Consider the following 15,174-nt stretch of genomic DNA (forward strand, 5'->3'; position numbering starts at 1 on the left):
GCAAGTCTCAGGAGTTTTGAAAAGATTGAAATTATATATAGATTGTTCTCTGATAACAATGGAATTAAATTAGAAACCAATAATATTAAGATGTCTAGAAAAACCCCAAGTATTTAATACACCTCTAAACAATCTATAGGCCAAAGAAGAAATCACAAGAGAAATTAGAAAACATTCTGAACAGAATGAAAATGAAAATACAGTAATATCACAATGTGTATGGTGCAGCTAAAGTAATATTTAAATTAAAGTTGAGAGTTTTAAAATGTTTAACTTAAAAAAGGAGCAGGATCTAAATGAATGATTTGAGCTCCAGTGTTAAGAAATTAGGAAAAAACCCAAATTAATTCTAAAGTAAGTAGAAGGCTGAAAATAAGGATCAAGTGAAACAGACAATGATAGAAAATATTGAAATCAGAAGCTTGTTCTTTGAAGGGATCAATAAAAATTTTAAACTTCTAGCTAGATAGATCAAGAATCACAGAAGAAATGGAAAACTTGAATAGCCCTATGCTGACCAGTATATAACAATGTATGACCAGGTGGGAGTTGTCTTAGTAATGTAAGATTTGCTGAACATTAAAAAAATCAATTCATCATATTAATATAGTGTAGAAGAAAAAAACACATGATCATTTCAATAGGTATAGAAGGTGCATCTGACAAAATCCAAAACACTCATATATGATACAAATGCTCAGTAAGCTAAGAATAAAATGTAAGATTGGTTTAGCATCTGAAAATTAATCAGTCTAGTTTACCATATTAATAGAATAAAAGAAAAAGACATGATCAATTCCATAAAAGCAGAAGAAGCTTCCGACAAAATTGAACACCATTCGTGAAAGAAATGGTTAGCAAACTAGGGACAGATGTGAATGTTCTAAATCTATTGAGGCTATCTGTGAAAAACCTGTAGCAACATCAGCTCAGTGGTGACAGCCTAAAAGCTTTCTGCTTAAACATAAGAATAAGACAAGGTTGTCTGCTTTCACTTTCAATGCAACTCTACTGGACAGCCTACTGATATAATATGGCCAGGAAGAGAAATGCAAGTAAATAAGCTGAAAAGAAAGAAAGCTGTATTTGCAGACAACATGATTATGTTCATAGAAAACCCTAAGAAATCTACATAAAAACTGCTAGAACTAATAAGATATAAGGCCACCAGATACAAAGTCATTGTACCAAAATCAGTTATATGTTTATATCCTATCAATGAACAATTGGAAAATAAAAATTTTCAAGATTTTATTTATTTATCTTTAGAGGGGAAGGGAAGGAGAGAGGGAGAGAAATATCAATGTATGGTTGCCTCTAGTGCATCCCCTGCTGGGAACTGGCCTGCAACCCAGGCATGTGCCCTGACTGGGAATCGAACTGTGGTTATTTGGTTTGCAGGCCCGCACTCAATCCACTGAGCTACATCAGCCAGGGCAGGAAAATAAATTTTTAAAATATCCATTTACAATAGCATAAAAATAAAAAAGTTAGAAATAAATTTAACAAAAATTTGTGAGAACTATACACTGAAAAACTACAAACATTACTGAGGGAAATTGAAGATCTAAATCAATGGGTAAACATGCCATGTTCATGGATTGGAAGATTCATCATTGCTAGAGTGGTGTGTCTCTCCAAATTGACTAGATTTGGCACAATCCCAATTAAAATCCCAGTATGCTGTCTTGGAGAAATAAGATAATCTCAATATTTTTAATGGATAAATGATGTAGAATAGCCAAAACAATTTTGAAAAAGAAGAGCACAATTGGAAAACTTATGCTACCTAATTTCAAGACTTAGTATACAGCTGTAGTAATCAAGACAGAATGGACTTGGCATAAGAATAAAAGTATCATTCAACGGAATAGAATAAGTGTAGAAATATACACACACACATATACAAGTATATGGTCAGTTGCTTTTTAAATTTTTATTTTTCAATTACAGTTTACATTCAATATTATTTTGTGTTAGTTTCAGGTATACAGCATAGTAGTTATGCAATCATATACTTTACAAAGTGGGTCAGTAGCTTTTTGACAAAAAGTGTTACTGTCCTTCAAGGAGAAAAGACAGACTTTTTGGTACACACAATACTGCAACAGCTGGTTATCTGGAACAAAATGAACCTTGCTCCTTATCACACAACATATTAAAAATGTATAAGAACTAAAATTATAAAACTTCTAGACTACATAGGAGAAAATACTGGGTTACACAAAAATTTCTTGAATGGGACTCAAAAAGTGAGAATCATAAAAGAAAGAAAATGTTGAAATTGACAGCGTCAAGATTAAAAACTTCTGTTGTTTGAAAGACACATTTAAGAAGAGGACAAGGCATCCTGACTGGTGTGGCTCAGTTGGTTGGGTGTCTTCCTGCAGAACAAGGGGTCACTGGTTCAATTCCCAGTCTGGGCACATGTCTGGGTTGTGAGTTCAGACCAATTGATGTTTCTCTCTCACATGGATGTTTCTTTCCCTCTCTTTCTCCCCCCTTTCCCCTCTCCCTAAAAATAAATAAATAAAATTTTTTAAAGAAAAGGACAAGGCAAGCCACAGATGGGGAGAAAATAGTTTCAAAACTTGTATCTGAGAAAGGCATTTAACTCATTATATATAAAGACTACTTACAACTCGATGATACTATGATAAAAAGGCCAGTTCAAAATGGGCAAAGTTCACCCTGGCTGGTGTGGTTCAGTGGATTGAGTGCCAGCCTGGGAACCAAAGTGTCTCTGGTTTGATTTCCAGTCAAGGCACATGCCTGGGTTGCAAGCCAGGTCTCCAGTGGAGGGTGAGAGGCAACCACACATGATATTTCTCTCCCTCTCTTTCGCCTTCCCTTCCCCTCTCTCTAAAAGTAAATAAATAAAAAATGGGCAAAAATCTTGATTTTCCTTCTCTGTGTCTCTTTGTAAAAGGGGTTATATGACATAATTATTTTGAACTGAAAGCACTTTGCCTTTATTTTGTAAAGAGTCTATATCCATGAAATAACTTAGAACAACCTGAGGTCTTACAAAGCTAGTTCTCAAAAATCACTGAATTGGCCATCTTAACCCAAAACAAGTAAGAAAAAGTTTAAAATCTAAAAATATTGGAAGCCATTAAATTGTGACTAAAAGGTTTTCTTTGTAATTTTTTTGTTTATTTCACTAACATGGTACTTTAGCTTTTTAAAAGAGGCAAAAATTGCTATAATTATTACCCTTGCCTAAGAAACCCTTAACTTTTCATTGTAGGAAATAATTGTAGAAATTGTTAACAAGGAGAAGTCTTGTGATTTTTATAGTCTGAGTAATCTAAGTTTGGGAATAAGCAACAATTAATTTTTTTTCTTAATTTTAACAGTGATCCTTATGTGAGAGTGACGTTATATGACCCAATGAATGGAATTTTAACAAGTGTGCAAACGAAAACCATTAAAAAGGTCAGACCTGGCAGGCTTCAAAAAATTTTTAAATATACTCTTTTATTTTTATATGAAAAAATATAAAAATTAGTTATGCTATGTTTATTGTCTTTTAGACTTTGAATCCAAAATGGAATGAAGAAATATTATTCAGAGTAAGTATGCATTTTATTTCATTAAAACAGCAAAAAGTTTTCTCAATAGTTAGAATAAGTTCTCACTTATAATATTCTAAAATGCATCTTTTAAGTATTTGGCTAGATTTTAAAATTTTTAAATAGTTTAATCTAGTTATTCCCAAGATGATATGGTCCTGGAACCATTTATTTTATTATAAAAACCCACATATGTATGGTAATGAAGGGGTAAAATGTTATTGTAAGCCTGGAATTATTTTATTCTTGTTTAATTCTGATTTAGAAACTATCTGGTGTGCTTATTCCAATTTAGTGTATTTTGGTGTTTTTCCTTAAAGATAATATATGTCTCCCAGTCATTTATTAAATAGGCTGCCCCAGGGGAGAGATGATGAAGGCCTGCCAATAAATGGGTACAGTTCCTCCTTCACCCTTCATGCACATTCCTGCCTTCCCCCTTACACTGCCTCACTATACCCTAAGAGCAAACTCCAGGCAGCAGTTATTCCAGGCTCGTCAGAAGGGCCCTCAAACTGAGAATGTCTCCTTAGGCCTTTCTGTCAAAAGTCCTTAACCTCATGCAATGCACAACTGCAATGCTATTAAGGATTTTAGCAGGATCCAGTTTCACAACGAATATTCAACATGTATCCAAAGTTATTTTATATACAACAAACCATGAAAATATGACCATTCTCAAAAGAAAAGAAAGTCAATAAATGCAAATCCCAGGATGACCCAGACACTGGAATTATCAGTAAAATCTTATAGAGCAGCTATTTTAACTATTATAACTGTGCTCCATGAGGTAGAGATAAATACTCTTGTAATAGATGGGAAGGTAGATATTCTCAGCAGAGAAATAGAAACCATAGAAAAGAATAAATAGAAATACTAAAACAAGAATATAACATCTGAAAAAAATTTAAAGTCACTAGATGAGCTCAGTAACAAAATGGAAATAACATTGAAAAGAATTAGTGAGCTTGAAAATAATCAGTAGAAATTACCTAATTTAAAGGACAGAAAATAAAGATGGAAAAAAATTAGTAGAGCCTGAGGGAACCTGTGGATAATATTAAAAGAGTCTAATATTTGAATCACTAAAGTCTCAGAAGAGGCAAAAGACATTGATGAAAAAAAAGATTTGAAGAAATAATGGCTAAAAAACTCCAAATTTGGTGAAAGACATGCATTTATAGATTAAAGGAATTTGGCGAAACCCAGAGTACATGCAGAGAAAACTAGGTTCAGACATAAAATCAAATTGCTAAAATCAAAGAAAAAGAAGAAATCTTGAGCGCAGCCAGGGAAAATGGCACATGATGCACAGGGGAACAATGATTCCAGTAACTATGATAGAATTGTCTAAGATAGGAAAGGGAAGAAGAGCAGTCAGCGCATAATTCTACACTTAAAAAAGACATCCTTCGGGAGTGACAGTATAGCATTTGAAGCCAAAGAAAAAATAAGATAATATATTGCCGGCAGACTTGCTATAAAGAAAATGCTAAAGGAAGTTATTTGGGCTAAAAGTAAGTGGTATCAGAAGTAAATTTAAGCCTGCAGAAACCAAGGAGAAGCAACAGGAATTGTAAATATCTGTAATTATAGCAGGCTATTTTTCGCTTGAGTTTTTTCTGTTTGATTATAATAGACTTTTTTTTCTCTTGAGTTTCTAAAAATATGAACAGCTGTTGAAAACAAAAATTATAACATTGGTATGATTTTTAATTTATGCAGGTGAATATATACTATAACCATAACATAAAAGAGTGAGGGTAAAGTGAACTTTATGGTTGTAGGGCTTCTACATTTTACTTCAAGTGATTCAATAGTAACTTTAAGTAGACCATGAAAGGTTAAGTATGTATATTGTAATTTCTAGTGCAGCTACTAAAAAATAATAAAGACATACAGCCAAAAAGCCAATACCAAATAAGACACAAAGCAAATTCATCAAGAAGCCATAACCATTCTATATGTGCACCTAACATCCATGCTTCAAAATTATAAAGCAGTAAGTGATGGAACTGAAAGGAGAAATTGTCAAGGACACCATTTTACTTGGAGAATTCAATACTCTCAGTATTGAGGGACAGTACAAATAGACAAAGGTGGGAATAGACCAGAAAATTCAGTAAAATATAGAAGTGCTGAACAAAACTATAAAATAAGTCCTACCTAATAGACATTTGCAGGCTGTCCACCCCAACAACAGACTACTTAGTCTTTTCAATTGCACACATTTACTGAGTAAGCTGGGCCAAAAATTAAACCTTAACAATTTTAAAAGCATATAAATCATGTAAAGCATGGTATCCAACTATAATGTAATTAAAGTAGGAATCAATAATACAAATATATCTGAAAAATCCCCAAGTACTTGGAAGTTAACATGCCTCTAAATAACCCATGGATTAGATAAGAATCTCCAGGGAAATAAAAAATATTTTAATAGAATAAAATAAAAATACATCGAAGTTTGTAGGATACAACTAAAGCAGTGCTCAGAAGGAAACATATAGCATTACATTATATTAGAAAAGAAGAAAGATCTTGGGCCATTAATCTGTTTCCACTTAGAAAGGGGCATCATTGCAGAACCTATAGCCATTAAATGGATAACACGGGACACTGTGAACAACTCTGTCCCCCTATTCATTAGCTTAGATGAAATGGACCAGTTCCTCTAAAGACACATGCTACCAAAATTTTAAGAAATAAATTACCTGAAAAGTCCTGTGTTTCTTTGAGAGTTGCATTTGAAGTTAAAAACCTCCCAACAAGGAAAACTTCAGGCCCAGATGGTTTTTCTGTTAAATTCTACTGCACATTTAAGGAATAAATAATTTCGATTTCTACATAATATCTTTCTGAAAATAGATAGGAGGAAACATATCCCAGTTAATTCATGACGCCAACATTACCCTGATACCAAAACCAGTCAAAGACTTTGTAAGAAGATAAACTGCAGCTCTGGCTGGTGTGGCTCAGTTGGTTGGAGTGCTGTCCCATATACCAAAAGGTTGTGGGTTCGATTCCTGGTCAGGGTACATACCTAGTGCTTCATAATTGCAGGTTCTTCCCTCCGTGGAGGCACATATAAGAAGCAGCCAATCAGTGTTTCTCTCATTTGATGTTTCTATCCCTCTCTCTCTTCCTCTTTTCCCCTCTCTCTAAAATCAATAAGTGTATCTTTGGGTGAGGATAAAAAAAAGAAGATATAATTGTAGACCATTCATTAACCCTCATGACCATAGCCATTTTTGTGGTAAGTTTACCAAATTGAACCCCTTCTATTCTGAAAGGGCCAGAAATCTGTCTTCCAGTTACTTCTGGGCATAAGTTTGCCTTCTCTGCAGAATCTCATCCAGCACAACTCTCTGGGGGCTTATACAATGTGTGTTCCATAGGGATGGAAAGCCACACATTTTATCCTTCCAGGAGACCCAGTTCACAGAGAAGGAGGTGCAGAAATGAGTCCTTGACCATGGGATCCATTGGTTACGTCGCCTGCCACACCATCCAGAAGCAGGCAGCCTCACAGATCTGCGAAGGCCTACTGAAGGCACACCTGAAGCACACTGTGGAGGCAGTACTCTGCAGAGAAGGGATATAGTTCAGTCGTTAAACCAGAGACCCCCATACAGGGCTGTGTTCACAATGGGAAGTATACATGGGTCCAGAAATAAAGGAGTAGAAGCAGGAGTGGCCCCATTTACTAACATTGCCAGAGACCCTGTGGAAGACTATGTGCTTCTCATCCCTGGAACTCTGGGCTCTGCTGAGTTAGAGGTCCAACTCCCCACAGGGAGCACACTTTCCAGTGGACATAGCAAGGGCCCTATCAAACCAGTCCGCAGGTGCTGCAAGGGCACTCTGGACTTGTATTCAGGGAACAGCAAGCGAGCAGGGCTATTATTTGGTGGACCTTACAGGTAGAGTCATTCTCCAGGAGCTATCTGATTTCTGCAGGGATCAGACTAGAGAATTAAATGAGCATATGGGAGCCACGTTCGTATCCTTTAGGTCTTTTCTGGTGGTACTTATCTCTAACATTCCCATCAGGCTGCAATATTCTTTTAAACAACTTTATTGAGATATAATTCATGTAACATCCAAATCGCTCCAGGTATACAGTTCAGTTGTTTTTAGTGCACAGAACTGTGCAGCCATCACCAAACTCATTTTCCAAACATTTTCCTCACTCCCCAAACTGCATGTACACAAGCTCTCACCACTTTTCCCCGTAACACCTGTCCCTCTCCCACACAACCACTGATCTACTGTCTCTTAGATTCGCCTGTTTTGTACTTGTTGTATAAATGGTATCATACAACATACAGTCCTTTGTGTCTAACTTTTTTCACTTAGCATAATGTTTTTAAGGTTTAATCATATTATAGCATGTATCAGTACATCATTTCTTTTTATTGCTAAGCACTTTTCCATTGTGTGGATAACCATACTTTATGTATCAGTTGATGGACATCTGGTTTCTTTCCACTTTTTAACTATGGTGAATAATGGTGCTGTGAACATGACTTGTATACAAGTTTTTGTGTGATGTGGATTTTCACTTGGAGAGGCATATACCTGTAGGTGGGATTTCTGGATCCTATGAGGAGCTGCCGAACAGTTTTCCAAAGTGGCTGTGCCACATTACATTCCCACCAACAGTGGTTGAGAGTTCTGATTTCTCCACATTTTTGATAATACTTGTCATTATCTGTCTTCTTATTATAGCCCTCCTTCTGGGTGTGAAGTGGTATCTAAATGTGGTTTTGATTTGCATTTTTTTATTATTGTTCAGTTACAGTTGTCCTGCCTTTTTCCCCATTGCTCACCCCTACCCTGTCCCTCGCCCCTGGTCCCACAGTCAGTGTCCCCATTGCCCATGCCTGTCAGTCCTCTGTTTGCGTTCCTCTGCTTCCCCTTTCCCCTTCTTTCCTCCATTATCCCCCTCCTCTCTCCCCTCTGGTCACTGTCAGTTTGTTCTGTATTTCCAAGTCTCTGGTTCTGTTTTGCTCATTTGTTTATTTTGATGATTAGGTTCCACTTACAAATGGGATCATATGTTATTTATCTTTCACCACCTGGCCTATTTCACTCAGCATAATGCTTTCCATTTCCATCCATGCTGTTTGGAAGGGTAGCGTCCCTTCTTTCTTTCTGCTGTGTAGTATTCCATTGTGTAAAGGTACCACAGTTTTTTGGTCCACTCATTTACTGATAGGCACTTAGGCTTTTTCCAGTACTTAGCAATTGTAAATAACACTGCTGTGAACACTGGGGTGCATAGGGTCTTTGGAATTGGTGGTTCAGGATTCTTAGGGTACATTCCCAGCAATGGGATTGCTGGATGAAAGGCAATTCCATTTTTAGTTTCTCAAGGACATTCCATACTGTTTTCCACAGTGGCTGTACCAGTCTGCATTTCCAACAGGAGCGCCCTAGGGTTCCCTTTTCTTTACAATCTTGCCAGTACTTGTTGTTTGTTGACTTATTAATAATGGCCATTCTAACCAATGTAAAGTGGTATCTCATTGTGGTTTTAATTTGCATCTTTCTAATGGCTAGTGATGTTGAGCATTTTTTCATGTGGGTATGGGCCCCCTCTGTGTGTCTTCCTTGGAGAAGTGTCTGTTCAGGTGCTTTGCCCATTTTTAAATTGTGTTGATGTGCATTTTCCTATGCTTAAGGACACTGAGCATCTTTTCACCAGCTTATTTTCCAGTTGTGTATCTTCTTTGGAGAAATGTCTGTTCAGATCTTTTGTTTGTTTTACAATTGGGTTATTTGTATTTTTGTTATTAAGTTATAGTTCTTTATACTTCTAAATTACAAGCTCTTTGTCAGATACATGATTTGCAAAAATTTTCTTCCATTCTGTAGGCTATCCTTTAATGTTATTGATGGGATCCCTTGAAGCACAGTTTTTAATTTTGATTAAAAATTAGCTATTTTTCTATTATTTATCTATTGTTCTCTTTTATTGCTTGTGTTTTGTTGTCATTTCTAATCAATGTGGTTTTAGATTTACCGTCTTGAACAGAGATAGGACAGTTCAGAGGCTTCCACTGGGCCTTCTCACTATGGGTTCTTATCCCACAAGTCATCATGGTGGTGGTAGTGAGGAGACCCAGCTTCCATTACATCAATCCAAATTTTACACTTGAAAACCAGGGAAATGACTCTGGGTGGACCATCAGACCCAGTGGACTCTGTATAAGCTGAACATTAACCAGGACTCCATTTATTATCTGGTTCCTGCAAGTCCTTGCTCTGGTACGGAAGTTGTAATGCTTTCGGTTTCTAGGTGGCAACACAGACCCTGTTTCCGACAGTCCTCAGTTGGTCTGAGTATTCATTTTTTCCTGTATACAGTCCACCCGAGTAAATGACCATAGTCCTTTTGGAGGAGGAGGGGAGATCATTACAACATATACTTCCTGAAGTGAGGCAGAGCCCTCCTTCTAAGGACGAGGTCACTTCTTTAGTAAATGGGCTTTCGATCAGACTTTTGGCTCAGGTTAGGGAATAGGACAAGGGTTTGTGGTTTTTTAATTAGGGAAACTGTCCTTAGCCATTCACTTCTCTGCTGTTTTCTTCTGGTGCTTGTACATGTCAGTCTTCATTGCACCTTCACTGGCTACCTGCCTGTTCTGCCCCTGGGGATGCTGTGCTGTGTGCTCTGCAGATCAAGTCAGGTCTGCTTCACTGTCCCTCTCGTCTGTCTGGTCATTACAATAATTGTAGCCCCCTTGATTCTGGCAGTGCAATGCCACCAGCTGGCCTCTATTACTGGAGATGGGGAGGATCATCTCTTTGCACGACTATTTAGGAGCCCAGCTCTGTGACCCCATCTCCTACCATTAGTCCCTCGCATGCCGAGGAGAGCCACCACTGCACTTGGTGGTGCTGCTGCCCCTGTCTCCGGCACATGCCTGATCACTGTGGTTAATGATGTGTCTTCTGGACATAAAAATCTGTAGGTATTTTTACATATATCACGAGGCCAAATATATATATTTCATTCCAGTATGACCACTTCCGTGGACCTTTAATTCTTCTACCCTCTGCCAGGGTGACTCAGGCATTTCCACCTGGCTCATTATTTTTTCAGGTTTCTAGGAGCCACCCTAGCAGTAAGTTTGCCTCATCCCATGGGATGTTAAATCCCAAGTCAGTGAAATCTTGCTTATCCAGTCTTATGCTTCTGCTCCTTTGATCAAGTGTTATTGTCTCAGGGGTATTTCTGTGGCTCCTACTAATGCATGCTTTTTAATTCTTGAAGCTACTTCCAAATGTAATAATCTCTTTCATTGTACCTCAGGCCCAGCTGGGTTTTGTTGGGATTTAATTATCCCAGCAAAACTGGTTATTATTATCTTGGTAGTCAGAAGAGAAGTTAGAGGAAGTCCTGAGGAGAGACCCCTTTTCCTTGTGAGGAAGAAGCCTTAACAGTATCTTCCTGCTTGGGGGAGGTGCTAGCTCTTACTAGAGAGGGATGGGCTACTCTGCCAGCTCTGAGGGTTAGGGACATACAGAACCAAATCCTCAGAAACCTCAGGAGCATTCACCCAGATCCTCTCATCTCACATGCCAGGGTTCCCGATTTTCTCAGCCAGGGCCCTGACTTGAACATATTAGACCTGCAGTGACTGAGCATTTAAATGTCTGTGAGCTCTGCATCTCTGTCACATTTGAGGCTGCTCCTCAGTTGTGTCCTCTTTTCTACTCCAGAAGATGCAGTCCTCTTTCTCAGATACCAAAGAGTCCCTCTGTCTCACACATTTAACCTTTAGTTGTTTGACTACCCTTAATTACTCATCATCTCTCTGTAAGTCAGCAGCACAGTGTAGTAGTCACTAGCCAACTCCACTGTTTTTGTAGGCATTCTTCTTCCTATATCTTTCAAGTGCCTTAAACATCATACTGGCAAGCATGTTCCCCTCCACCAGGACATATTCTTGGGACATCACTGGAGAAATCTTTAGGAACTGGGCTACCACCTTATTAGGACTTTGTGTCCCACATTATAACTCAGAATGGGAAGGGGAGCTCTTGGTCTGCCAGGTGAACTTGGGCTGGTCCTAAAACTCCACTACCCATACCATCAGTGTTGGCTTGAGCCCTCTAAGAGATAGACACCAAGATGGGATTAAAAATGAAGGTCAAAGACAGAGGATGCACAGGTAGGGAGAGTCTTCTCATCATAATGCAGGCCTAGCACCTGTGCAAGGAGAGGTGTGAAAAGACTGGAAAGGAAAGGCTTACACTGCAGCTCCATTCTGAGAAAGTCTCATCCAGGCTGATGGAGAGTTTCCCAGAAGAGGGTGTCTGTTAGAGAAGTCCTGTGTTGGGCAAGAATGGCCAGGCCATTGAAACCCCACTGTGTCCAGCCTTCAGTAGCAAGCAAGGAGAACACAATGGGTAAATGCAAAGATGCATGATCAACTGGGGACTGTCAATCAACTATGCGGGTTCTCCTGAAAGAGATCTGAGGGAGATCAGAGTGGCTCAACTCTGGCTGTGACAACTGTGATGTTTAAGGATGCATGCTGTAATCCTCAGAGCAGCTAATAAGAAATTGAAACAGAATTACAGGTAAAAACCTAATAAAAGAAATGAAATGGAATACCAAGAAGTACTTGATTAATATTTTTAAGGGAAGAAAAGAGGAATAAAGACAAATAGGACAAAATAGAACAATGGCAGTCATAAAGCCAGCCATCTCAGTAATTAAAAAAAAAGATTCAACTATATGCTATTTACAGAAGGTACAAATTGAGTAAAAAGACACAGACAAGTTAAAAGGAAAAGTACAGAAGAAGATTTATCATGCAAACATGAAGCTAAAAAACCCCAAACAAAACCCTGATGTGACTGTATCAAAATTCGATGAAGTAGACTTCAGGATGAAGAATATTACCAAAGATAAAGAGGCATAATACATGGTTATAAAAGGGCTTATTTGTCAAGAAGACATACAACCCTAAATTTGTATGCACCTAATGAAAGAGCTTTAGAATTATGAAGCAAAATTGAAAGAACAAAATAGAAGAATAAATAAATCCAGAGTAGTTGAAGATTTTGTTACTTCTCTCTCAATATGCTAAAACAACCAGACAGAAAAAGTCAGTAAGTACATGAAAGATTTGAAAAACACTATCAGTAAATTTAACCTATTTGGCATGTGGAGAACATTACATCTAATATCTGAAAAATAGACATTTTTATATGCTCATGGAACATCCACGAGAAGAGACCATACATATGGCCATAAAACAAGTCTGAATACATTTTAAAAGGTTGAGATGCAACAGAGTATGTTTTCTGACTATAACAGAGTTAAGATAGAATTCAGCAACACAAATAAACCTGGAAAATTCACAAATATTTGGAAATTAAGTAACATTTTAAATAAGCCATAGATTAAAGAAGAAATCATAAGAAAAGTTAGAAAATATTTTAACTAATAAAGCATAACATGTCAAAATATGGGATTAGCTGATCAGTGCTTAGAGAAAAATTTGCACCTGTATATACAGAAGAAAAAAGATTAAAAGGTCAATGATGTAAGTTTTTACTTTAAGCAAAGAAAAAGAGGAAGGAAATAAGAATGGAAATTAGTGAAATGGAAAAAGTAGAGAAAATAAATGAAACCAAAGTGATCCTTTGATACACCTTGCTGGACCAAGTATAAGAGGGGGAAAACCTCAAATAACCAATATAAGGAATAAAAAAAATCCAACAGACAAGAAATAAATAAGGTAATATTATAGACGACCCGATGGCAGTAATTTTAACAACTTAGCTAAAGTGAAAAAAAAAACTTTAAAGGCCAAAAAGTTAGCAAAACCAATATGAATAGAAGTAGAAAATATAGGTATCTGTTAGAGGAATTAAAATTGTAATTAAAATTTTATTTAATTTTTAAGAAATATTTTATCTATTTATTTAGAGGGGAAAGGAGGGAGAAACAGAGGCAGAGAAACACTGATGTGAGAAATATTGATTGGTAACCTCTCATATGCATCTGACCAGGGACATAACCTGTAGCCCAGGCACTTGCCCTGACTGGGAATGAAACCAGTGACCTTCAGCTTTACAAGATGATGCCCAACCAACTGAGCCACACCAGTCAGAAAAAAAAAATTTTTTAATTAAAACTATAACTAAAAATCTTCCCATTATTTTTTATCTTGATTTCTGATTAGAAAGGATGCTTGAAATTTAGTGCTACTTTTTAAAAAGATTTTATTTTTTTATTTTTACAAAGGGTGGGAGGGAGGGAAAAAGAGGGGGAGTGATACATCAAACATCAGTGTGTGGTTGCCTATAGTGCACCCTCTACTGGGGAAATGGCCTGCAACCCAGGCATGTGCCCTGACTGGTAATTGAACCAGTGATGCTTAGGATCACAGGCCTGTGCTCAATCCACTGAGCTACACCAGCCAGGGTCAGTACTACTTTTGAATCAGAGATGCTATCACAGAAATAAGGAAGAAGGTCATTTGTAAATGATTAACCAGGTTTAGGAGTCTAGTGCTTTAAAAAATTTATTTTAGAGAGAGAGGAAGAGTGAAAGAGAAAGAGACATCAATATGAGAGAGAAACATTGGTTGGCCTTCCATATGTGCCCCAACTGGGGATCAAAGCTGCAACCTAGGTATGTGCTCTGACTGAGAATCTAATCCACACCCTTTTGGTGGTGTACAAGACGATGCTCCAAATAACTGAGCCACCCGGCCAGGGTAGGACTCTACTGCCTTTTATTCACTGTTTCTTCTGCCATAATTTCATTATTACCAAGTGTTTTAGCCAGCACTATGTTCTGGGACCATAGGCAGCGCATTTATTTCTATTAGAATTTTGCAAATGTATTGCAGAGATAACTAGATAAATTTGAGTGGACCAGTGCTAATTCATCACAGTTAGATAAAGAACTGAAAATACATGGTGACTTAGTACTCTCTGTACAAAGGACATTATTCTGTATAAAGTGTGGGCCCCTACTTTCCCCTTCGTCACTTATTATTTATACATAGCACAAAGTGTTTTCAATTGAATGTGTTCACATAAAAATGTCTGTTGAGATAATATACCACAGTAAAAACTTGGTTATTGGGCATTTGGCCAAATGGAAATTGTGGTCAGAAGTTGACAGGAGCTTTTATATCTCTCAGAAAACACTGACACTCAGAAAGTTTTTCTGGAGGACTGTTATTGTAAGAGACAAACAGAGGATGCTCCAAATTGAAATTAGTGCTCGACAGCAAATTACAGTAAAACCTACATGTATAGCTGCTCACATGAGACCAAGGGAGACGAATGACAGGCTGAAAACAAGTCACACCAGGTGCAACGTACACATTACGTACTCTGCGTAAGCGCAGTGCACGAATGTACGAAGAGCGCAGCCCACTCCTTCCCTCTGTTCCCCCGGTGCTGGTGCTGCATCTTTAGCATTCATACTCATCATGTTATATTTACATAATATGGGCGTGCTCATGTGTGTATTTGTATAATATTGCAGAACAATGTAACTTGTACATAATGGGCATTTTTATAAAGAGAAATAAAAATCAGCCATAATTTAATTTCCACC

General features: G+C 37.4%; 1 protein-coding gene across 1 annotated transcript in view; it reads left to right on the forward strand.

The window, feature by feature from the left end:
* Positions 1 to 15,174, forward strand: part of NEDD4 (NEDD4 E3 ubiquitin protein ligase) — a 124,821-nt gene that overhangs the window by 21,455 nt on the left and 88,192 nt on the right. The window contains exons 3-4 of the mRNA XM_037151052.2: positions 3,360 to 3,438; positions 3,537 to 3,575. Coding sequence (XP_037006947.2) covers positions 3,360 to 3,438; positions 3,537 to 3,575 — 118 coding nt within the window. The remainder of the gene's footprint in view (positions 1 to 3,359; positions 3,439 to 3,536; positions 3,576 to 15,174) is intronic.

Source organism: Artibeus jamaicensis, unplaced genomic scaffold (assembly GCF_021234435.1).
Source record: "Artibeus jamaicensis isolate MK-2021 breed Jamaican fruit bat unplaced genomic scaffold, CSHL_Jam_final contig_548, whole genome shotgun sequence".
In the NCBI taxonomy this organism is placed as follows: Eukaryota; Metazoa; Chordata; class Mammalia; order Chiroptera; family Phyllostomidae; genus Artibeus; species Artibeus jamaicensis.